This window comes from Oryctolagus cuniculus, chromosome 13 (assembly GCF_964237555.1).
Source record: "Oryctolagus cuniculus chromosome 13, mOryCun1.1, whole genome shotgun sequence".
In the NCBI taxonomy this organism is placed as follows: Eukaryota; Metazoa; Chordata; class Mammalia; order Lagomorpha; family Leporidae; genus Oryctolagus; species Oryctolagus cuniculus.
In genome coordinates, this window is record NC_091444.1 from 56,958,372 (window position 1) to 56,982,055 (window position 23,684).

Here is a 23,684-nt window from a genome sequence, read left to right on the forward strand (position 1 = left end):
GGCATGGAAAGCCAAGACACTCTGGGGGGAAAAAAAAAACCTAAATGAAAGATCTCTGCGAGTGAGATCCCAGTGTAAGAATGGGTCATCAAAGAAGGAGGTACCTTTCTCTGAAGGGAGGAGAGAACTTCCACTTTGACCATGGCCTGTCTAAATATGATCAGAGTCAGTGAACTCAGGGGGCTTCCATAGCCTTGGCAGCTCATGACAAGAGCCTAGGGTGATTACTGACACCATAAACAAGAGTGTCAATTTGTTAAGTCAACAACAGGAGTCACTGTGCATTTATTCCTCATGTAGAATCTCTGTCCTTAGTGTGCTGTACATTGAGATTTAATGCTATAACTAGTACTCAAACAGTAGTTTTCACTTTATGTTTCTGTGTGGAAGCTAACTGTTGAAATCTTTACTTAATGTATGCTAAACTGATCTTCTGTATATAAAGAGAATTGAAAATGAATCTTGATGTGAATGGAAGGGGAGAGGGAATGGGAAAGGGGAGGGTTGCGGGTGGGAGGGACATTATGGGGGGGAAGCCATTGTAATCCATAAGCTGTACTTTGGAAATTTATATTCATTAAATAAAAGTTAAAAAAAAAGAAGTGAGGATCTGACTAGATGTTTTTAAAGAAGAAATACAAATGGCCAATACATACATAAAAAGTGCTGAATACCAGTAGCCATCTAGGAAAGACAATTCAAAAGTACAATGAGGTATCATCTCATGCAAATTAGAATGGCTATTATCAAAAAGACAGGTGCTACAAAGGTCGATGAGGATGTAGAGAAAAGGGGAAACTTATACACTCTTGGTGGGTATGCAAATTAGCACTGTTGTTATGATGAACAGTATGGAAGTTCTTCAAAAAACTTAAAATAGATCCACCATATTATTAAGCTAACCTGCTTATGGGTTCATAACCAAAGGAAATAGAAGTTGAATATAAAAGAGATACCTGTACACCCATAGTCACTGCAGAACTGTTCACAATAGCCAAGATCTGGGATCAATCTAGGTTTCTATTGGTAGATGAATGGATAAAGAAAATGCTTTACACACAAACACACAGTCATACACAATGGGATATTATTTAGCCATTTAAAAGAATAAAATTCTGACATTTGCAACAAAATGGATAAAGTGGAGATCATTATGTCAAGTGAAATAAACCAGACATAGAAATGCAAATGCCACTTATTTTTTCTCTCTTATATATGGAAGTTAAGAAAAAATATGGTTGAGCTGAATTTGAAATAAAAATTACTAGAAGCTGGGAAGGTTGGGAGGGAGGGCTAGAGGTTTGGTTGAAAAACAAAATGTGGTCAGTGAATTGAACTGGTTCTGGTGGCATTTTGCAGCACAGCGAGGTGGCTAAGGTTGCAATAGTATGTTATATTCTGTATTAAGAACTGAAGAGTAGAGCTGGTGGGCTCCAAACACAAGACAAGATAAAGAAATAAGCTAACTGCTTTCTATGAAGCATTTCCCCTTATGTATATGTGTTAAAATATTGCATTACACCTTACAAAAATGTAAAAATGCTACACATTAATCCAAAATTTTAGAAAAAGTAACTTAGTTAAAATCATTTGTGTACAGGTTTTTGTGTTGATATGTTTTCATTCTCTCAGCTACATACATAAAAGGGAATTTCTGGGTCACATGGTAATTCTATGTTTAACTTTTTGAGAAACTTCCTGATTTTAAAAGTAGCTATGCCATTGGCCGGCGCCGCGGCTCACTAGGCTAATCCTCCGCCTAGCGGTGCTGGCACACCGGGTTCTAGTCCCGGTCGGGGCGCCGGATTCTGTCCTGGTTGCCCCTTTTCCAGGCCAGCTCTCTGCTGTGGCCAGGGAGTGCAGTGGAGGATGGCCCAGGTGCTTGGGCCCTGCACCCCATGGGAGACCAGGAAAAGCACCTGGCTCCTGCCATCGGATCAGCGCGGTGCGCTGGCCGCGGCGGCCATTGGAGGGTGAACCAACGGCAAAGGAAGACCTTTCTCTCTCTGTCTCTCTCTCTCACTGTCCACTCTGCCTGTCAAAAAAAAAAAAAAAAAAAAAAAAAAAAAGTAGCTATGCCATCTAACACTGCCACCAGCAATGCAGGACAACTCCATACATTGCTCATTATCCACAACACTTGTTATTGTGTCTCTTTCTCTTTTTTAAGGGCATTGTAGGGAGCAGGAAGTATACTCATTGGATTTTGATTTGCTTTTTCCTAATGGCTAATGCAGTAGAGTGTTTCTTCTTGTGTTTGTTGACATTACATCCCTTTTGTTAATAAACTTTTTTTCTCTAAGACATCTGAGTATTACCTTACTTTTTATTCTGTTCTATATTGAAATACACATCTGAAAATCTCACAATGATGACCGTGCTTGGTACACTTCATAACCTCTCCCAACACGTACACACTCAGCACATACTTTCACAAACGATTACTTTTAAAATGGGGTCCAGTGCCTTGTCACAGTTGCTTCAAAACCTTAACTGAGTTCAACAGGATAAACCAAGTGATCTTGTTTGTTTGTGAAATAAAGTAACTGCCAAAAGGCCTTGACTCAATGTCTGTCATCAGTTTCATGTGATGTTTCTATGCGTGTATACACTGCACATTGCCTCAAACATTCAATATTTCTCTACAGTGGAAACATCCATGATATTCTAGATTTTTTGGAGAAATACATGGTACATTATCATTATTATAATCAGTCTACTTTGCAACAGAATCCCAGAACTTCTTATCCTAGCTAATAATAACTTAGTTCAAATTAATCAAGGTTTCTACCTGGAATTTAAATACGTGCTTTTTTATAATCACGTGCGTCTCTCATTAAAGGATAAGACCTACATATCCAGAAACATTGCCTGGCACACAGTTGGGTATACATAACTGTTTTGAGAGTCACCTATTTTGTTTAACATATATTAATTTCTTCTATTCTTGAATATTGATCATATGCCCTACACATTCTTAGCCTCTATTGGCCACTATTTTGACTGTGTAGTTTGTCAAGTGTCCTTCCAAAGATTCATTTATAGAAAGCTGGCACTAGGAAGGAGGTTTCGTTATGGCTGATGTCTTTAGAAATTGATGCCTGAATGAAAAGGGTAAATACCTGGCCAAATTCATTTGTTGCTTTAATGTAACAATGCTAAGTAGCTGTCCAAGGGGAAGTTTCACTTAGGCATCAAAAAATATGCTATTACATATGAATACATCTTTCCTTATTGCCATTTTTTCTCAGATTTATTTTCAATTGCTTTGAAAGTGGTCACTTCTTACTTATCCTGATAACATGATATACAAATCTGAACAGACAGCTCACTTGAATACAAATTACAGAAACAGGAATGTTAACAAGGCATAAGGCATTCTCCAATTCAGCATATAGCCTTCTAAGGACAAACATTCAAATACTTTTCCTCTAGTTACAAATTTCATTTTGGCTGAAACCAGACTTGATTGCCACATGCTTGTGCAATTAGAAGAACAGTTACATTCTCTTTTGGTTCATCAGAGACTACCTGTCTAAAAGGAAAACACACCAGTAATTAACTTAGACAACACTTTAAACATAATCCTTACTAATGTCACAATTGATTTATTAAATTAAAATGTCTTAAACTGACTAAACATGAAATGGCCATACTATACATATGGGGGCTGGACCCAGTTGCTGGAGTTGGATTTGCTTTCCTAAAATGCCCCCAGTCTCTGTGAAAATTCCATGCCAGCTCTAAGATCCACACCAAAAGTCCTTTGGGGAGGAAGAATCCTCTTCGTCATTCCTCCCACTGCATACTATTGCACACCTGTTAGCTCAAGGAAGACAAGACCTTCATAGAAGAGAATTGACTGCCTTATTGTCTAATAAAAATATGGAAGGGGTGAAAAATCACAGATAACTTCATGTTAGACATGAAGACATAGAGAGGGACACTTTGTCTGAAATTCGAGTTCAACTTACAATAAAGCAAAAGTGAGATGTGAGGTTGTTTGGGAAGTCTCCCACCCCAACCCCTGACACTGCCCTTTTTTCCCAGGACCTGGAACTTAGCCTGTTAATCACGGTCAAAAAGTGCATGCATTCCTAATCCATCTCCATCTGTACTTCTCTCTTCTAATTAATACAGCTCTGGCTGTCCTATTTTCAAAGGGCCTCATTAATGGCCAGGTAACACTGAAGTTAATGTCTTCCTGAAAATCAGAGATGAAGCTGGGCAATTTCCTCACATATTATGTCCTGTGAGACCTTCAGTGAGGTGCTTGGCATAAGAAATGTTAGTTTATCCCTATCTTCTAGTGAATACAGTCAAATTGAGAAATTCAAAAATTATTTTTCTTACATTCTGTATTGCTCAGTGATGACATGTTTTGACCTTTTTAAAAAGGATTTCTTACGAAAGACTGTACATGTCTGGTTTCAAGTAGATGAGAAATACTTTTTTTTTTTTAACTCATGACAGAACCAGTGTGTCAGTTGTCCTAAGCATTAAATAGGATTCTATCACATTTTATTGTGTAGATATGGAGTTAAATGTTGCAGTGACATTTTTAAACAAAAGTTCATTCTCAGATTAACCAAAACATTGTACCTACCTGAGAAAGTAACTGAGTCACAACGCTGTCTTGAACTTATAGACTATGTTCTAAAGATGCTTACCCTGCCTTATCAACACATTATATTACCTTGTAGGAAGCCATAATTGGTACAACATTTATGCTAAATGATTAACAAATAATCATGGGATATCTAGCATGTACAAAATGCTAAACACTGGAAACTTTTTATTTAGTACACATGATACAATACCGTAAGACGGATATCATCATCTCCGTTTTGCAGGTTAGGAAACTATGACTTGGGAGGGATAAAAGAATTTGTACTGTCTTAGAGCTAGTAAGTGGCAGAGATATCTAAAAGATCTCATGTTTTGAAACTACATAGACTAGAAAGATAGCATGCTCAATATGAACATGTAGAGATTCCCCATTTCAAGAAATATATTAAATTATATGCACTGTCAGAGCAAAGCAAGAAAACACAGAGTTACTACCACCCTGTAATGAGACATCAATTAGAAATAAGAGGGTAAAGAAATCTTATACAGGATTTTAAAGATAATTATTCAATCTATAAACACCAAATTAGAGCAAGGAAAATTTCAAGGACACCATTAATATCATCTTTCAGGTTATTTCTACCATGCTAAGACATTTTGCTAATTACATGGGTTACTTCTGAAGACTTCATGAGCAATTGAGAGGGGGAACTGTTCTTCCCTCATTCCAAAGATACTGCAATGAAGACAACTGCCATTTGCTGTAACCCTCTTCTCTGGCTGCCACATTGGGTTTGTGAAGTTCTGAACTGTGGGAGATCCAAAGACTGATGCAATTCACTTGGAATTCCTCATGGGGAATTTTCAACATGAAGATAGTGCTCCCTCCTCCTGGGTTGTGAAATGCCAGCCACAAGTTCACTGTTAAAGGAGTAGCCTGGCTGGGGAATATAGTTAATCCATGGGAAAAGGGAGGAACAATGAGGAGGGAAGGGAAAAGAAGAGGGAGAAGGATTAGAAAGACATAGAGAGGGACACAGGAAGGCCTTTTGACAAGGTAGTGGAAGAGACAGTTGGAGACCCACTTGACTAACCCCACTAACCACAGGTAGACTTATGCATTCAGTTGTTCCACAAGCAAGTTGCATCCCTGCCCTTCTATGGTTTGATTTTTCTAAACCAAATGTCTCTTTTTGTTCAAGGTGTTTGGAATGGAGTTTTTATTACTTACAATGATCAATGTAGCTTAATAAGAAAATGTGTTCATTAATAGGCTAAGTTCTTATTTCCATGTCTGTGTCATAGGCAATGATGTAACAAGCCTAACCAGCAGTTTTTTGTGGGGACTCTAAGAAGAGAAAGGCAGTGTGGCTCAATAATAGTGATACCAGAAACAAAGACACTTGATATCTTGTTGGGAAATAAATACCAGAATGCAAACAACAAAAACATATAGCATACAATAAAAATGCAACAAATTGTTAGGGAGTATAGGATTAGCCATGAATCAAAATATGTTTACAGTAAATGTAGGGGTACAGAGAAGGGAGATAGAGAACTTAGAGTGCAACATTCATTTTAAATATTTGTAATTCTATATGAGAGTCTACTCACAGTGATGATGACTGGACCAGAGGTTGCACACTTTTAAGTAACCATAACCTAATTTGCTGTCAATGTCCCAGGACACTCAACACATTCCTGAAATACCCTTCCATTTCAATACATAAAATATGATAGAATGCTTTCACAAAATCAGGGCCATAACCATTGGTATGCAGTCCAGCAGAAGTACAGGGCACCACTTTTCCAATGGCTTTGTGCTTGGTATAATGCTTTGCCTTTTTGAAGTTGATAATTTTTGAACAAAAGAATGCACATTTTCATTTTTCACTATTTCCCAGAAATTATGTAGCTGGTCCTGTACTAAGGAAAATTATTCTGCAAATAATTCAGACTAATGCTCTTGCTTTTCAAAGCGGCCTGGTTATCATTTGCCAAGAGGTATAATAGATTTCAAAGTCAAAGGGCAAAGCAGTAATCTCTCACCTGTCACATGTTCCTATTTAGCCCTTTATTAAAAGCAAATGACTTAGAAAAAATGAGAAGTCTATAGTGGAAAGCAATGATAATCTGCCAATTTACAACACTGCCAAAATGAAAGCAAGGCCATCAAGTATGTGTCCAAAAGTTTGTAGCATATTCTAGGGCATGACAAGCACAAGATAAAGTACATAACAAGGATCTACTTGATGTTATAAGATATGTGTCAGTGAAGAAAAGCTCTTTCTGGGTCTGTCAGATGCATACAATACCAGATAATCACATATTGCTGTTGATAATGTTATTTAGAAACACAGCTGTGGACCATAGGACATGTTTCTAGGAAGGTGTGCATCTGAAATAATCTCAACAATATCTGCAGAATGGCATCCCACCAGCTTACACTCTGGCATGTGGTGGTAGGGGAAGGAGATGATGAGACTGTCTACCTAGTGTCCTTGGCCTGAGATCTCAGGAGGCTGGCCAGGAAAAAGCCATTCTTCTACTGTGATGCACTTGCTTACCCAACATGCATTAGAGCAGCTATTCCAAAATGACAATGTTGGCATTCCCACTTTGTGGATGCTTAAATCAAATCATCTCCATTCTTACTTAGGACTCTAATCCCAGATACAATGCAAGTAATTGTGCAAGGTAAAATGTTAATCTTTCCTGTGGAACCTTAGTGTGAATGAGTGTCAGGTCCTTTTCTGGGTAGGGGAACAAAGTTAGATCAGAGATGAAAGGAGACCCAGAGAGGAGCTTGAAGGGAAATTGTGTGTGATGAACTATAAAGTTTCCTTACATTTTTCCAACCTAAACAAACCTTTTTTGAGTAAAAATCACCTAATACATGGTTAAGTTTGAAGGAAATGAATGATGACTCAAATATGCTTATTTTTAAGCAATTCTCTCTCCTATCTCACTTTGTGGGTGTTTCACTAACATCACATCTTTTATGTCAACTCCTACTTATTCCCTTTGAAGTAGAATAAGTTTATTATCTTTAAAGTAGACATTTAGAGTGTTTTCTCTATGTTCAAACTGCTCTCTTTTTCCATATAGTACTCACTATGGTACTGTTTCTTCTATGTCAGACATACGAATTCAAATTCATTAATTACAAGAGTGAGTGCAAGTCTGGCAGAGTCTACATGTTCAATAAAAGCTGGTAATTAATTTCACCTGATTTAAGGCAGTATCAAAATCTATTTGTACATGAAAACTAGATTAATAAACATGGTTTCATGTGGAAGCAGACCAAAATGAAGACAATAAGCAGAAAACTGTGAAATTTTATGGTAATGATGAGCAAAGTCTGAGGATGTAAGTTTTCTAAAGAGCTAAAGCAAAGGCACGGTTAGGGCAAGGAAGTTAGGGAGCATGCACTAATTGGTTTGGTATTAGGATTTGCTTTATAATGTGGATTATGTTTCCTTTTCATTTTCCCACTAGGCTTAGCTATTTGGGGCTGAGAGCTTGGGAGGGCTAGCTTTCTTCATGACCTAATAGTTAATATGCCTCCATGGAATTTCATCATCACAGAGACTTCATTCCACATACTTAAGAGGAGAAACTTCTCTTCATTCCTGAAAAGATTTATTTTAGGAAATGAGATGAAATTCTGCAAAGGTCTCAAAAGGTTTTTTAAAAAATATTGATCATGTGTGTTTCTTGGTGACATCTAGATAAAATTTTGATACGAACAGTAAAACTGACCCACTCCATAAAGTTGAGCAAACACAAACACAAACACAAAAATAATGCCTTTACAGTCTTTGCTATCTATCTTTTAAGGTGAGTGGGTTTATCATCCCAGCAAGGAGGTCTAACTTTTACATGGTCTGCTTTTGTGGAGTTCCCTCACAACATAAGTTGCTTTGCCAGGTATTGATCCTGGCAAACCTCCACCCCAATTATTCTCTGTAGCATCACAGCCTCTATGCTGACTCTTCGTACTCAAACTCCACATTTTCCAAAATGTCAGCACCCTCTTCGATTTGCTGCCCCAGGGTGAGGGCCATCTAATTTTTCATTCAGGCTATAAAAGTTGGCAACCCCAGTGGCGTCACACCTAATAAAATACCAGTTTTAAAATGCCATTGTGCAAATGAAAACACCTACCTCTCTTGTAGAATAAGTTTGTTCTCTTTCTTCCAAAAGTCTTTAAAGTCAGAGCTGAACTCATGCCAGATACTGAAGAAAACATTTGGGGACACCTCCTTCTCTCCAATTTTTGGTTTCATGAAGAAATAGGTTGTAGTCTCCAAAAAGCTGTCAAAGTGCACACACACAAGAACATAAAAGCTGTGATTACTTTCCAATATGGGTTATTCTTTCTCCATCCAAATGCTGATTTCATTCATACACAATTATTATTACCAAGAAGACTCAAACTCTTCAGTAGTTCAAACCAACAGTAGTTCTTTACAATTCACTCTTTATGGTTTCATGCACAGTCTTAGAAGCAGATAGTACAAGCTGACAATGCTACCTGATACCATACACTAATAACTACCCTAGTTCAATTCCATTTTCAAAATTAATCACTATGTATTTACCATATTTCAGAAAGTAACCTGTATTCAAGTTGGGACATATTGGAAGTGATGGGCCTATATTTTCTTTCTGCACTCCAAACAAATAGAACATCAACTATTTGTCTTCAAACTAATGTCCATTTCATTCTTATATTAAATTAAATGATATTCATACTATTTGTCTTCCGATATTGCTGGGGGCCCTGGGAAAGCAAATGTCCCAGGCAGTGCCAAAAATTCTCCCATCAGAGAACATGGTAGTATCATAGAGAAGATACCTATGTAGCAGTCAGCATTGTGACTGTAGACTGTTCAGAACCAGTCTTCCAAAAGTATCACTCAGAAGCAGGCTCATAATATTGAGCTCAAGAGCTTCACAATGGTTATTTGACAAGGAATATATGACTAACAAATTATAGGTTTATGACAATGAAAGTCTTCAAGTTTTGTGAATAACACTCTGAAAAGGACTCTGGTCAATACAGTTGATAGTGTCATGGTGAAGACACCTAGGTGGTTGGTCAAAGCAAGGCCAGAGACGTAAAATGGGGTGACATGCAAGCAACCCTTGTCTTTTAACTTATTTTTTTACTTTGGCTTATGGTCAGCACTGTTTCTGCTACACAAATTTCAAGTCTGATTCAACCTGAAGTAAAAATTTCTACAACTTGATTTTGTCCAATATTTGCACATATTGATACACATGTATGTCTCTGAGTATATTCAGTTTCATATGACTATTTTCAAACACATACTATGAAAAATAATATGGAAATTAGAAAACGAAATCTTTATAATGAGTATGTGCCAAAGGCAAAGGAAACTGGTGATTATATATAAAATAAAATATTCACAACTCCTCCTGACTATAGGTTACCAAGGTGTGACTAGTCTTTGCTTTTAAACTTGTCTTAGGGCTCTCTCTAAGGAGCAAGTTTCCTATTAGTCTTCCTATGTTGCAACACCGGATTTAGGTTCTGGCAAGAAATGACAACTGTTTTGATTAAATGCATGGATCTTAAGAATTACATATTTCTAGGGTGGGCATTGTGGTTCACAGGGGTAAGTGATCACTTGAGATATCTGGATCCCATAAGAGTACATGGTTTGGGGCTGGCATTGTGGCATAATGGGTTAAGCTACAGCACGCAATGCCAGCATGCCACATCCACCTCTGATCCAGTTCCCTGCTAACATGCTGGAAAGCAGTGGAAGATGACCCACATCCTTGGACCTCTGCACCCCATGGGAGATCCAGATGAATTCCTGGCTCCTGGCTTCAGTCTGGCCCAGTCTGGGGCCATTGTGGTCATTTGGGGAGTGAACTAGTGGATGGAAGAAATTCATTTTCTCTCTCTCTTCCTCCTTCCCACCTTCTCTCTTTCTCTTTCTCTCTCCCTCTAACTCTGTCTTTCAAATAAATAAAATAAATCTTTTTTAAAAGACTTCCTGGTTTGAGTTCTGGGTACTCCGTGCTTCCTGCTAAGGTGTCTCAGAGGCATCAGATGCCCTGAGAACACAGGTTTCTGCAGCCTGTGTGGGAGACCTGAATAGAGTTCCGGGCTCCTGGCTTTCGCCTAGCCCAGTTCTGAATGTTAGAGGCATTTGGAGAGTGAATGAGCAGATGGAAGATATCTATCTATATTTCTCAATCACTTCACCTCACAAATAAATAAAAACATATTTTTAAAATTATGAATTTCTCCCAAGTTAGCTGTGCAAAAAAAAAAATGGCAAGGCACAGTCACTTAACCCAAGAAGAGTCAAGCTATGAATCAGATACACTATGTGAGAATTTGACTACCACAAGCTATGGTAATTACATTAGAATGTATGTATAGAATGTGCTGATGGTATCAGGACTATAGTTTATGACATACATATCTGGGTCATATTTGATTAAAACTGATAAAGAATACACATATATTCCCCCTGGGAAAACTGGTCATTTTCCTCATATGCCTAAAGTATATTTGTGACCTGTTAGGATAAAATTAGGTCTCAAATACTTCAACTACAAATTTATTCTTTCAGTATTTCTCTGGTATTTGTATTTCATATAATTGATAATTACAGAGTAAGCCAGTTTGTTCGGACAGGTATATCTATGCTATAACAGCTGGTTATCTATTCAGTGGTCTTACATTTTGAAAGTTTTAACATAAGGTATCATGTTATAAAGGAAAGAGTATTGCATCAAGAATTAGAAAAAATATGGGGCTGGCATAATGGGTTAAGCTTCTGCTTGCAAAGCCAGCATCCGATATGGATGCTGGTTTGAGTCCCAGTTGTTCCACTTCCAATCCAGTTTCCTGCTAATGTGCCTGGGAAAGCAGCGGAGGATGGCCCAAGTGCTTGGGCCCATGCACCCAAGTGGGAGACCCAGATGAAACTCCTGTCTCCTGGCTGCAACCTAGCCCAGTCCTGGCTATTGTGGCTATTTAGGGAGTGAACTAACAGATGGAAGATCTCTCTTTCTGTATTCCTCTTTCTGTCTGTAGCTCTGACTTTCAAATAAATAAATTAAAAAAAAAAAAAACAAGAATCAGAAAAATGGGATAGTGAATCCTGAGTATGCATCTAGCTATACGAGCAAACCATTTAACAAATCATGCATCAATTTTTCATCTGTAAAACAGAGTTTATCATGATATGAAAAAAGGAATTTCTAGTGTTTGTTGAACATTTAATATAAAAACAAAATTATTTTATATTGCATGTAATTTTACATTATACATATTATATGCTATATTGCATAGTAAATGAATACAAATATATTTCCTAAAAATTTACTGTAAAAATAACTGACCTAACTATAGATGATTTTTTTAACTTTTATTTAATAAATTTAAATTTCCAAAGTACAACTTTTGGATTAGAGTGGCTTTTTCCCCCCATAACCTCCTGCCCACCCGTAACTGTCCCATCTCCCACTCCTCCCATCCCATTCACATCAAGATTCATTTTCAATTATCTTTATATACAGAAGATCAATTTAGTATTTACTAAGTAAATATTTCAACAGTTTGCACCCACACAGAAACACAAAGTGTAAAGTACTGTTTGAGTGCTAGTTATGCCATTAATTCACATAGTACAACACATTAAGGACAGAGATCCTGCATGGGGAGTTAGTGCACAGTGACTCCTGTTGTAGATTTAACAATTGACACTCTTATTTATGACGTCAGTAATCACCCAAGGCTCTTGTCATGAGCTGCCAAGGCTATGGAAGCCTCTTGAGTTCGCCAACTCCGATCTTAGACAAGGACATAGTCAAAATGGAAGTTCTCCCCTTCCTTCTGAGAAAGGCGAAAGGTACCTCCTTCTTTGATGGCCCATTCTTACACTGGGATCTCACTCACAGAGATCTTTCATTTAGGTTTTTGTTTTGTTTTGTTGTTTTTTTTTTTGTTTTGTTTTGCCAGAGTGTCTTGGCTTTCCATGCCTGAAATACTCTCATGGGCTTTTCAGCTGGATCCACATGCCTTAAGGGCTGATTCTGATGTACATGATTTATTAACATCCAGACATATGATTGTGTTCCCTGAAGATGTATTTTCATTATTGGTATGTATGGAGACTTCTAATGCTAGCAATAGACATCCTAATTATTAAATAATATCATTGACTTTACCGTAGCTTTATGCTGATAATTTAACTTGTGAGTCTCAGATTCTTCACCCAGAAAATCGAAGAAAGGCCTGTCTTTGCAATTTATCATGAAGATTAAATGCGAAGTACCTTGCAAGTAATAAACTAAAATAACATGTGTTAAATTTTAAAGATGCAAAATGCTCTTTGTGCAAAACTTCATGAGTTCGTGAGACATATTAGCATCCGATGGTTAACTTAAAAAAGAGTCTGAAACTGATTAATGGCATGAGTCTCAATAAAAAAGAAACTTATACCCATAGCTCATTCTTTGGAGGTGACTTGAGCATGAATCAGAAGACTGCCAAAGAATTATCATAGAACTGTGAGTGCTGTCTCAACTGGGCTCAACCATCTGACTCCTTAGAATAAAGTGTATTTTTCAAAAATAACCAAGCAAATAATATGGTAATAGTCTAAAGATTATCAAGGTGTATTACAGGTGATATAAAACTGGCTTGCATTAGGCAGCATTCAGCTAATTGTAATGTGCATGACAGGAAAGATATGCATTTGGGTGGTGCGCAGTATCAATAGTCTCCTCATTGCTGAATGATCTCCTTTCTCTAAGTCTGAAACCAAAACACTCCTGTCTCCCAAACAGCAGTGCAGGATGACTGAGGAGGAGAGATGTCTGGGACTTCCCTTACAACACAGGCTATTCTGTGAGCCTCTCTCAAAATGACTTGGCATATTAAGAACCAACAGTGAAAGGAGCTGCACCTCTAACACTGAAGAAAGGCAGGCATCTCAGGAAGAGATGACTCAGAGATCACTGGATGACCAAGGAATCTCTCATCTGATTTCTTAAATGATCAGCACCATCATTGTTTTTGCTACAAACATCAGATAATACAAACATATTTCTCTGCAATGGAATTAAGAGTCACTATAGAACACCAAAAAGATGTCTAGAGCAGAATTATTTTAGAATTTCCCTCCAGCTCGTGTACCATTCAAGAGAGCAAATAGATATTAAAAAAATAAAAATGAAAACAAAGCTCAAAAGAAAATGTATACAACAACACTGGGAACCCATTATCCTTTCACACTTTCAAATGCAAATAGATGAGGACACCACCAGCAGCACAAAACCCATGTGGTCATATCATCTTCAAAGGAGGAAGCAATACATTCCCCTAAAAGGAGGAGGCTCTCCGGGTCACAAACAGATATTCACACTCTGAGAACTGCAGCTGAAACTGAAAGGGGTTTTACAAATTCGAATGCATAGGCCAGAAGTAAAGATCTAAAGCAAATTCTGATATACCTGGAAGAAGTGTAGGCTATATAAACAGAACTATATGTAAGCATTCTAACGGAAAGAGACTCCCTTTTCGTGTCAAAACTCTGTATGGAGAGAAAATACTGGGAGTAGAATTCAGACTGTTCAAGAAAACTCAAGGACAAGGAAATAGGCAATGCTGGTAAAATGAAAGAGAGAAAATTCCAGACACTATGAGCTTATTATTATTATACCAAAAAAAAAAATAAATGACCACAGTATTAATTAATTATGCAATTAAAAATGCAGGAAATCTTTAATTTGGAAGTGAAACTACTATGAATAACCATTGGTCAAAAAGGAAATCTGTAAAGATATTGTAGATTATTTAAAACTGAATAAAATGGAAAACATAAATTATCAAAATGTGTATGATACTGAGAAAACAGTACTTTCAGTAAAATTTAGAATTTTGAAGTTCATATATTAGGGTGGAGAAAAATCAATGTATAGATATCCAATTCAGAAAGCTATAAAGGAGGTACTTTCATTCAAAATTATAGAAGAATAAAATGGTTCAAAGAGCACAGACCAGAAATAAACACTAATCCTTAGAGGAAAATTAATAGGTCAGAAATTGATTCACTAAAAACTTTAATAAAATTCTTAAGTCTTTACCAAGACTGATTAAGAGAAAATATGTATTACCACCACTAGGGAAGAAAGCACAGGCACACTGCAAGCATACCAGCTTAAAATGATAATATGATGGTAAACTTTATAACGTAAAAAAAGAACATTAGCAAATTGAATACAGCAATTTCTAAAGTGGATTACATGTGATAACCAGTTGGAGTTTATCCCAATAATAGAAAGTGCTTTTAACATTTCAGAAACAATCAGTATAATTTGTCACATTAACACTGGAAAGAAGAAAAGCCATGTGTTTGTTCTTAATCCCCTTTCCCGGCAAACTCCTAAAATGAATCTAGAGTGGTAAAGCATCATTTTGTAGGCTGGCAGTCTCTAAATAACTTCAGGTTGGGAGGACATTACTAGAAGGATCAAGGCAGGTGTAGGAGTTTGGAACTTTCCAGGCCAGCATTGTGGTATAGCAAATAATTCTGCAACTTGCAGTGCCAGCATCCCATAGGATATTCAGTTCCATTCCAGCTCCCTGTTAATGGACTGGGAAAGCAGAAGACGGCCCAAGAGGTTGGGGCCCTGCCAGCCATGTAGGAAACCTGGATGAGACTCTGGCTCCTAGCTTCGGCCTGGGCCAGTGCTGCCTGTTGCTGCCATCTGGGGAGTGAATCAGTGGAAGATCTCTGTCTCTCCCTCTCTGTAACTCTTTTGAAATAAACTAATTAAAAAAAAAAAAAAAGTAGGTTGAGACTTCCAGTCTCACTCCCCTAACCTCCAGGGAGGGGATAGGGGCTCAAGTTCAATCCAATTAAAGATGGCCAAATCCAATTAAAGATGGCCAACAATTTATTCAATCATTGCTATATCATGAATCCTCCATAGGAATTCAAAGGGATATAGCATTTGGAGAGCTGAACACATGGAAGTTCCAGGACAATGGGGTACCCAGGGAGGGCATGGGTACTTTGTGTGCCTCTTCTTCCACATCTGATTTCAGGGGTTCATCAGAACATTTAAAAATGTACATATATAGCTGTTTGCTGTTGGAGGAAGCTGGAGATCCACTTCACTATTTTGAAAACTGAGAAGCTAAGGAAAAGTGTCATGCATTTCCTTTATGAATTATACTATGCCTATGCCAAATGAGGGAAAGTGCTTCTTTAAAGAAAATGTGATTTAGTTAATAACTGAGAAAAAAAAAACAGTCCACCATTTTGCAAATCATAATGCATTAATGCATCTAGATGTTGTCAAAGGCTGATACATCACAGAAGCATACTACCAAGCACCACATGTTTTCTCTTGATACAGATCACACCACACCATACCTCCTTGGCCAAAATATTCAAATCTGAAACTGATAGAACATCTAAAGCTAACCTCAATCTTCATTAGAATTGAACATCAATGAGGCATTTTCTGTTTATATTAACTGTTTTCTCCACAGCATCTAAATAAAAGTTGTTTGATGGATATTTGCTTAAAAATGATTGTCTGCTGAACAAATGGCCTACACACTTCAGTGGGATGGAGGTGAGGGGGATTCCGATTTTTAGGAACTTTTTAATGGAAGAAATCTGTTAGGCCGTATCTTTTGTGGCTTTTCATTAAAAGCAAGGGCTGTGGATTTCAATGGCCAAGATTTAGTTTTGGCTGCATCCAGAGAGGAGATTCATTGTCAGAAATTTTGTGAGCTTTAGTGTCTCGCTTAGAAAACGATACTTCTCTCCTAACTAGATTCTTGTGAGAATGAAACGAGATTAAGCATGCCCTGGGCTTCATGGGGTTGCCAGACACATAGTACAATCTACAAGGGATGGTTCAGTTATCCCTGTAGCAGAAAGCTTGAAAGATTCTTCCCTAGACTTTGTATTATGTTTAGAATATGATAAGTCCTAAAACTTAATATATAGAGAGGTTAAGGAGAATAATTCCTTTCTCTCATTCCCATACCCCCACATAACCATGAGATAATACATGCAATGATATGAATTAAAGTTGATGTTGATATGTCTAGTCTCCTAGGGTACAGCAAGCCATGCCAGAGTGGCCTGACCCCTCTCTACATATTCCTCCTCAATCATATTTAGAATTTATCTCATTTGGCTCAGAAGAAGGTTTGTAGTATATCCAGCCAAGAGAATTTCTTATATCATTTATGTAGAAAGAAAAAATATCCTTTACCCTACAATTTTACAAAAGATGAGCAATAAGGAATTACATTGTTTAGTTTTGGCATTATTTCATATTTAATGACATACAGTTTGTGCACACACACACACACACAAAATCCCTTACACCTACTTTTAACAGACATATCAGCCAATAACTAAGCAAATATACCTCTTGAAAGATGTAAATCCATTTAATTCAACCACCTCTTCCTCCCACCCAAATATAGTTGCATTTATCAGTAAAGCTATTATTACAATGCAAATCTGAGTTGTTCTCCTCATGTCTTTTTGGGTCTCCAAGCTTCGTGCAGACAGGAACAGGTCATTTATTAATTTCCTCTTCCTCTAAAGCTAATGACAACAAACATTGGGACCAAAGTTCTCCCTTCCTGGCTCAACTGCCAATGTGGCAGTGCAGGCTGTTTTGAGATCCTGTTACATTTGTATTGATGGTGGTGGGGAGGGAAGGGAGGAGTGAACATGTAGGGTCTGATGAAGTTGTTTCTTATGTACACAACTATGCTCAGTTTGGTGACTCAGCAATTCAGAACTGATTCAGTCCAAGTGGACCTGGGGGTCTGCCTTCTTCTCTGGTTCTTCTGTGGTCTTCCCTTTGAGTTTCTTCTCTCAATATTATTGTCTTTTTTGGAATATAGCAGAAAGCTCAAATACTAAATCAGAGTACATACACAGAATGAGAATTGCAAGTTCATGAAGTGTATGCCTAAATTTAGTTTCATAGGCAATCCTAAGAACATACAGCTTCTCAGTATTAAATATGAGGCCAAGGGAGCATACCAGTTTAAATGAACTGCCAAGGATCATCATCATAAATCTTCCCTTGCTTTTGCTGTTTTTATTGTGCAATGTTGGGTTTTGTAATATTATTCTTCAGAACAAACTAAAATCTCAAGAGAAAGATCTATTTTCAGTTAAAGTCTTCCACAAGTAACTGCAATTTTTGGAATCCTAAATCATCTTCATTTCCACCTCCTCCTTCAACCCCCCACAGGAACTTACATGAAGTGTAACAAATTTTATTACTTCAATAAGGAGGAACAAATCCCCTTTCACTCATTATTAAAAGGCATTTGAAGGGTCTTCCATGTCTTCTAAAAAGCACAAAGAATATTCTTATGCCAACCATTTTGCTACAGGCAATGGAAAATAAAAGGAATTCAGAACAGTAACAACATAAACTGGTATTTTCTCTTAAAATGAAGAATTGTGGTATTTACACCTTCAGGGTAATTGTGATCTTAAGTAGCTAACTGCTTTCAGAAAAAAGGCAGTTCAACACAAGAGCAAGTATCAGCTCATATGAAAGTTAGAAGAGAAACCTGAAAATGTAAATGACACGTTCTCAGACACTGATTGGCCCTGTGTGGACAATGGATCTAGAAGCCAAGAAAAGTTCCTAAAATTAGGAAGTAGACAGTAATATGTTAAAAAAGTCAAGATTTTTGTTTTTGGCCCAATGTTTGTACCTTATACCCTGGATTGCTCTCTTAATTGATATCCATTCTTTCCATGCTCTGATTCATAAAAATCTTTCATAAAAATCTCACTTTGTCATATAATTTTCAACACTGGAAAGCTTTTCTCTATATGTCACTTCATAATTGCACTTTTATCTCAGAGGCAGGGAAAAATTTCCTTATCTCTCAATCAAGACTGAGTTCTCAACCTGCATGGTCATTATCCTATGTGTACTATTTCTTCATGGAATTGTATCAATTCCATTGTTTCCTATTTCCCGCAGTTAAAAATTTCTCCTTTTTTGATGGCTTCTTTCCCTGATCTTGAACACAAAGTATTTCTCTCAGCCATGCAAACTGGAAGACAGCATGATTTAGGCACAGGTGTTTCATAGTTCAATGATTCTATGTACTCCTCAATTTTGATTATGGCTTCTTAGAGTTCCCATCCACCTATTTCTTTTTCAAGGAAAGGAAACCTAAACTAATCCTAAGATTTTTAACAATTTTCAGCTCATGTAATTTAATGATCAAACCATTACTGTCCTACTCACCTACTTTTGAAAACAAGAAATTACCAATAACAGAGTATTCCCTTTGTTTAAATTACACATATGCAAATATGAAAGTGACTGTTTGGCAGGATCTATGCAAACTTTCTTCTGAGCCAAGTGATACAAATTGTATAGATAAATACAGTGGATGTGTTGAGTGTAGTCACCCCATTTTGGCAGTGGTTTAGTATCCCCAGCAGATGGACATATTGGCATTAGTTTTAACTTACACAAAAGTCCCATGTTGTTTCATAATTACATGGTAGGTATAGGAAAGAAGTAAAGGAACTGAATTCATACAACGTGTACTCTCTGACCATAATAAAATTGAATTAGTCAATAATGGAAAGATAACAGGAAAATCTCTAAACCATTTCTAAATAATTCATTGGTCAAAGAGAATGTCTCCAGAGAAATTACAAAGTATTTGAAACAAGAATATGTAAAAATTTCTGTGGTGCATCTAAGCAGAACATAGGTAAAAATTTATAGCATCAAATAGTCATATTAGGAAAGAAGAAAGTTCCAGAATCAATAACATAAAACTTTAGAGAATCAACCTTTAGTAGAGTAAAAAGCGTAATTTAAGCCTAAAGCAAGCAAAACAAAAATCAATAGAAATTAGATCAGATATCAATGAAATTAAAAACTAAAAAACAGAGAATCAACAAAACCAAAAGCTGTTCTTTAAAAATATCAATAAAATTGGCAAACCTCTATCCAGGCTGATTAAGGAAAAATGAGAAAACAAAACACACATTACGAAGAAAGGAGGAGGGGAGGGGAAGAGGAGGAAGAAGTGGAAGGGGAAGGGGAGGAGGAAGGAAGGAAGGAAGGAAGGAAGGAAGGAAGGAAGGAAGGAAGGAAGGAAGGAGAGCTATCATTATTAATCCATAGAAATTAAAAGGAAAATATAAGAATACTATTTTTCTATAGATTATTTGAAAGGTATAGTGACAGGGGAGAGACACATTAGCAGGATACTAGAATGGAATTGGAGCATCTGAGATTCAAACCAGCATTCTGATATAGAATGCCAGCATCACAGTGACTTAACCTACTGTACCACAATGCCAGCACTTGCGGGAATATTATGAACCATTAAATGCCCACAGATTTGATAATTTAGGAGAAATAAACCAATTACTTGAAAGACACAAACTACTAAAATTATTAAAAGTAATCTGAAGATATCCATTCAATAAATCAGTAATTAATCACTGGGGTTGGTATTTATCTTCTTGGTTAAGACTCTCAGTAAAATGCCAATATTCCATATCAGAGCGCCTGCATTTGATACTGGCCTGCTCCTGACTCCAGTTTCCTGATAATGCAGACACTGGGAGGCAGCAGTGATGGTTCAAATAATTGGATTCCAGCCACCCATGTGGTAACCTTGATTAAGTTCCCAGCTCCTAGCTTTGGCCCCCAAGCTGGGGTCATTGTGGTCATTTATGAAGTGAATTAGTGGAGGGCAGCTTGCTCACTCACTCTACCCCCAAAATAAATGTATAAAAGAATTAATTAAAAAAGCCCAAATCATACTATAGAAAAACATTTAAAATAATAATATTTCAAATATGAACACATAAAACTCAGATTCACTGGTGAATTCCACCAAAACTTTAAAGAAGAAATGACATATGTTCTCTCCAATCTTTTTTAGAAAATAGATTTAATAGTTCCTAAATCATTCTACAAGGTTAGCATTATTGTAATACCAAAATAAGACATAGATACTATATGCAAGCACAACTACAGACCAATCTTTCTCTTGAATATATATGTAAAACATCCACAGAAAATACTGAGCGTACACATCATAACCAAGTGAGATTTATTCCAGTTATGCAAATCAAGCCAGGTAATCCACCACCACAACAAACAATGGAAAAGATCATATGATGATATCCACCAATGCAAACACACTTGTGACAAAATCTAACGCCATTCATGATCAAAAACACTCAGTAAGCTAGAGAGTATTTCCTCACCTTGATAAAATCATAACAAAATACCTTTGGCTAATACCATATCTAATGGTGAAAGATAGAATGTTTTTCCCATGAGATTGTGAATAATGGTAGAGGATTCTATCCTAATGCTCCCATTCTATCTGTATTGCATGTTCTAGATAAAGCAATAAGAAGAAAAAGAAATACAATGTATATAGACTAGAATAAAAGGAGAAAATCTTTACTTATTTGGGGGTGAAATATGCTTATGTAGAAAATGTTAAACAATCTACAAGATAACTCTTGAAACTAATAAACAAGTATAGAGAGATTACAGGATATAAGTCAATATACACAACACAACTTCTTTCTTATATCAGCACCGAATGATTGTAATTTATATATATGTGTATATATATATAGTCAAATGTGTGTGTATATATACATATATATACATAAATTTATATAGCATCAAAAACCAGAACACTAAGGTTAAAACTTGGTAAAATTAGTATAAAATATATGTGACATAACAAACTCTGATGAAATAAATAAAACGGAAAGATATTTGATACTTCATGTTTGTGGATGGAAAGACTCAACATTGTGAAAATATCAGTTCTTCCCAATTTGATATACTTATTAAATGCAATGCCAATCAAATTCCCAGAAAGTTATTTTATAGATAACAATAAATAATTATAAAGTTTATATAGAAAAGCAAAAGACCTGGAATTGTCAACACCATCCAGAACAAGGGATGAGTGAAACTAACCAACTTCAACACTTAACTATGGGGTAATAAACACACCATGGTATTGGCAACAAAATAAATGCACAATCAACTAACGAGGACAGACTGTGCAAAAGAAGACTCAGCTAGGTAGAGTCAACTGATTTTTGACAAAGAAAAAAAGGCAACTCAATGCAGAAAGGATAGTCTTTTCAACAAATGCTGTTGAAATCTTTGGATATCCACAGCATCATCAGCAAAAAGAACCTAGACTCAGACCTTAGATCCCACATCCTTCACAAAAATGAAAAAAGATAGACCTAGAATATTGTTCAACAATTTGTGGAATAGAGTTAAGAAAAGTTTAATAATTTGAAGGTGTTTGACTATTTGGGAAAGAGGCAAACATATCAAATAAATGAATATTACTAATTTAAAGATAACCATTACAAATAAAATAAATATAATTTATCATTCCTATGGCAGCTATGAGTATGCATGTTTCAGATATTCCAGATTTCCAAGTGCAGGGAAAAAAAAAAAAACTTACCAAGGGTCTCAGTTTCTATGCTCTTAAATCGATCACTTCATTTAAAAGAAACCAAGGGACTGCTTAGGGCTAGAGAATGAGCACAGCAGATCAAGATGGAGGTGCAATCCTAGCAGACACAAGACTCCTCTAAACAGCAACTTTGCCTGAAGAAATTCTCACTGGCCTTGCCAAAATCTTCTGACTGCTGTGCTGACTTTCCTACATAGCCTCCATTCTTCACCTTTCTTCGATAGAGGTTAGACCTGCAGTTCTCCTAGCTTCCTAGGCTCTTTTCCTGTTTTTCCCAATAAATACAGTCCTGGCATTTGTTTCTTGGAGAACCTGAACTAATACCAGAACTACAAGTAGTCTGAGAAAACAGGCAGCAAGATGGAGTTCTGGGACAGGTTCACTCACCATTCCACTGTCCTGAGTGTTGTGTGGGATACAGGAGGTCAAGCAATTGCTGAGGATATCACCAGAGCCAATCTGAGAAAAAGTCCTAGTGTAGGATTGTCCTTTCCAGTGTGATGATTCAGGCCACTGAAAATATTGTGAGAATGCCATAGACAGTGGAGTGGGTGACTACTGCTAAGTTGTACTAATACCTTGCACAGGGATAATAAGACATCCAAGACATTAATAAGCAATTAAAGACTGATTGAGACCTCCTTGGTGGCTTGGGAGGAAACAATCATTTCATACAGATGGAGCACAGAGCCAACCAGGCAATGAAAACAGGACCCGATAGAGTCCCACGGATCCAGAGACATTTATATGCTCAAAGGAGGTCTGCCAAACTAAAGTTAGAAATGAAGCTAAGAGGGGCTGGCGCCATGGCTCACTTGGTTAATTCTCTGCCTGCAGCGCTGGCATCCCATATGGGCACCGGGTTCCAGTCTCGGTTGCTCCTCTTCCAGTCCAGCTCTCTGCTCTGGCCCGGGAGGGCAGTGGAGAATGGCCCAAGTGTTTGAGCCCCTGCACCCACATGGGAGACCAGGAGGAAGCACCTGGCTCTTGGCTTCGGATCGGCGCAGCACTGGCCATAGCGGCCATTTGGAACCAATGGAAGGAAGACCTTTCTCTCTTTCTCTCTCTCTGTCTAGAACTGTACCTGTCAAATAAAAAAAAAAAAGAAAAAAAAAAGAAATGAAGCTAAGAAAATCTGGGATTCTGAAACAAAAGATGGAACTATCGAGATGGTCACCCCAACAGATCATCAAAGGCCTTATTAATTTGTAGAAATCATATAGTATTCTCTAATAAGAGCTAGCACTTTCCCCGTGCCAGGAGATACTGCAACAAATGCCCCCTCAATCCCCGAAAAGTGCCTCAGCTCTTCTCTCAACTTTCAGGACAATGATAAAGGTGATATCCAGCAAAAATCAGCTAGATCAGTGCTAGGCTTATTAAGAAAAAAAGGGATTACATACCCAAAAAGCTACAAAAATTAGCAGCATATAGTTGAGAGATTCAGCAAATGGTTCTTCTCTTATAGGTGTGGAATTAATAATGGCTAATGCATAGAAAAGTAGACCTGCTGCAACTGTCAAGGCAGTTTCTAGAGACAAATGTATATTTC

At 37.1% G+C, this 23,684-nt stretch overlaps 1 protein-coding gene across 2 annotated transcripts in view; it reads right to left on the bottom strand.

Moving 5' to 3' along the window:
* LOC100356313 (formin-2) overlaps nt 1-23,684 on the bottom strand; it is a 355,035-nt gene that overhangs the window by 26,614 nt on the left and 304,737 nt on the right. For both annotated transcript variants that reach the window (XM_008268219.4, XM_070055559.1), the window contains exon 16: nt 8,737-8,886. In XM_008268219.4, coding sequence (XP_008266441.1) covers nt 8,737-8,886 — 150 coding nt within the window. The remainder of the gene's footprint in view (nt 1-8,736; nt 8,887-23,684) is intronic.